Source organism: Otolemur garnettii, unplaced genomic scaffold (genome assembly GCF_000181295.1).
Source record: "Otolemur garnettii isolate 467f Iridium unplaced genomic scaffold, OtoGar3 scaffold00325, whole genome shotgun sequence".
Lineage (NCBI taxonomy): Eukaryota > Metazoa > Chordata > Mammalia > Primates > Galagidae > Otolemur > Otolemur garnettii.
In genome coordinates, this window is record NW_003852720.1 from 432407 (window position 1) to 434779 (window position 2373).

Below are 2373 nucleotides of genomic sequence, written 5' to 3' on the forward strand. Positions count from 1 at the left end.
CTACTTGGGAGGCTGAGGCAAGAGAATCGCTTAAGCCCAGGAATTGGAGGTTGCTGTGAACGGCGATTTCATAGCTCTCTACCAGGGCGACAGCTTGAGGCTCTGTCTCAAAAAAACCAAACCCCCCCCCAAAACAATAAACTTAAGATTTGGAATCTGGGGCTCGGTGCCCGTAGCTCAGCGGCTAAGGCACCAGCCACATACACTGGAGCTGGCAGGTTCGAACCCAGTCCAGGCCTCCTAAAACACCAATGACAACTACAACTATAGCCGGGCGTTGGGGCGGGCGCCTGTAGTCCCACCTACTCGGGAGGCTGAGGCAAGAGAATCGCTTAAGCCCAAGAGTTTGAGGTTGCTGTGAGCTGTGACGTACAGCACTCTACTGAGGATGACATAGTGAGACTCCGTCTCGAAAAAAAAAAAATTTGGAATCTGGGTAGGGCCTAAGAGGATGGTATGAGTGGATTGGGCGAGCCAAATGGGGCTGGTCTTGGAGGAGGAGTCAGCCGTTTCCCGCCGCAGCTGTGAGCTTTGAATTAACCGTGGTAGTTTCAGCTGTAGCCAATCCTAGAAGAGCATCTTCCTGCGTCAGTTGTTGCTGGGTCTCAGATCCACGCGTCTCCCTGGGACCTGTTCAAGCCGTTGCTGCTGTACCGGTGCCGGGTTCTTGCGTGTACGTCCGTTACGACTGAAAGGAAGGAGAGAAAATCTCAGTCACTTTCCGCAGTATCCAGCCCGGAAGGGGAACCTCGGCTACTGGCCCCAAACATTTAGAGCAGCACTGGCTTCTCTTTATGTGGAAGCTGCAGGCTGGAGCTCTGTCAGGGGTTTTAGTATCAAGATTCTAGTTCTCACGCGACTTGCTAGAGGAGCAGGAAGTATCTTTTTACGGGGAAGGCTGGCCAGGGAGGGAAGGTACCCAGTGGAGGTGTACAGCCAGGGTAGGGGGGACGGGCTGTCCTTGGGATAGAGAAGGGTTGAGTCCTGGCCCTTTAAACTTGAGGGGGAGGATCCGGAAGTGGATGGGCGGGGCAAATGCCCTGCTATAAAAGAGGGCCCCAGCCGCGCGGAGTCTCTAATCTGCCATTTTCTGTCCCTCGATAAGTCTTTGGCGTCCTATATTCTTTCTGTTTTCCACACAGGCTCTGTTCTCCTACTTGCTTACCACTTAACGGGAACGATGGCCACAGAGTCCACAGCCACTGCCGCCATCGCCGCGGAGCTGGCTTCTGCCAGGTAAGCGGGACGGACGGTGGAGCGCCTGAGGCACTGGCCAGTTCTTGGGGAGGACTGATGGACTGGGGTTCTGCGGGAGGGACAGAACGGTGGGGAAGCGAACTTGCCTCCCTGTGAGCAACTGTCGATGTTTGAGGAGGTCTGGACACTAGAGGAATTACTCTCTTGCTAAGTACCTCGCGCGCTAGCAGTAACGGCGGTCGGCTGGCGCCCCCTGCCCCGCTTTTCGCGGCCGCCATCTTGCCGGGGGCAGTGGCGACTGTCTCCATCGCCTGCCTCTCTCTTTCTGCCGGCCCGGGGCTGTTGGCCGGGAGGCAGGGCCACGTCTCGTAGGTCTGCGGCCACATGTCCCCACACTTCTGCCATACTTCTGGTAGACTCTTTAGATAATTTGGGAATACTAACAATAGATTTCGCGCAAAATGAAAAATATCCCCACTAGGAGGTGAGGCTGGACCCAAGGGTTCAAGTGGGCGGGGCCTTGCGGAAGGCGGGGCTTTCTGCGCGCGGGTTCAATGCTAGGAGGCTGGAAGACTCCATTGTTTAGTGCGGGGTCTCAAGCTGGAAGCTAGATCCTTTGACTTCCGTGATGGGGCTCAGTGAAGTCTCCTTTGCCTCCTCATTCACCCTATGTGCTCGGGGAATGGTTACTGCACCATCAGGCCCTCAGCTCCGGTCTGTGGAGGAAGGATCGTAGATTTTTAGAACTTGGAGGTGTTTCCAGGGAACATTATTATCAGGGTGCAGAGCTTCTTCACTCATCGCTGGATGGAACTCTCCTTACATCCTAGGAGTTTGATTGTTAGGAGAATCGACCGTAGCATGCAGGAAGTGTGAGACTGGAGGGAAACATTAGGTATGGTTGTTTAGATACTGCACAGATACACTCTGGCATAACCTATTTTTTGACTAGTGGAGGGAAACCCATCAGTTGAAGGAAACAAGTGATGTTTACTTACAGTAGATTTCTGCTTGCAGCAAACTCAAACTCCTGGGTTCAAGCACTCCTCTTGCCTCAGCCACAGTAGAAGCTGGGACTCCAGGTGTTGGTCACAACACCAGCTAATTTTTCTATCTTATTAGAGATGGTGTCTCACTCTTGTTCAGGGTGATCTCTTTTTTTTTTTTTGAGACAGA

General features: G+C 53.5%; 1 protein-coding gene across 1 annotated transcript in view; it reads left to right on the plus strand.

Annotated features, from left to right (window-relative positions):
- The first annotated feature begins 1098 nt into the window (after positions 1-1098).
- LOC105888375 (nuclear autoantigenic sperm protein-like) overlaps positions 1099-2373 on the plus strand; it is a 22693-nt gene continuing 21418 nt past the window's right edge. Inside the window, exon 1 of the mRNA XM_023509060.1 lies at positions 1099-1236. Within this exon, the coding sequence (XP_023364828.1) occupies positions 1181-1236 (56 nt within the window). The 5' untranslated portion in view covers positions 1099-1180. The remainder of the gene's footprint in view (positions 1237-2373) is intronic.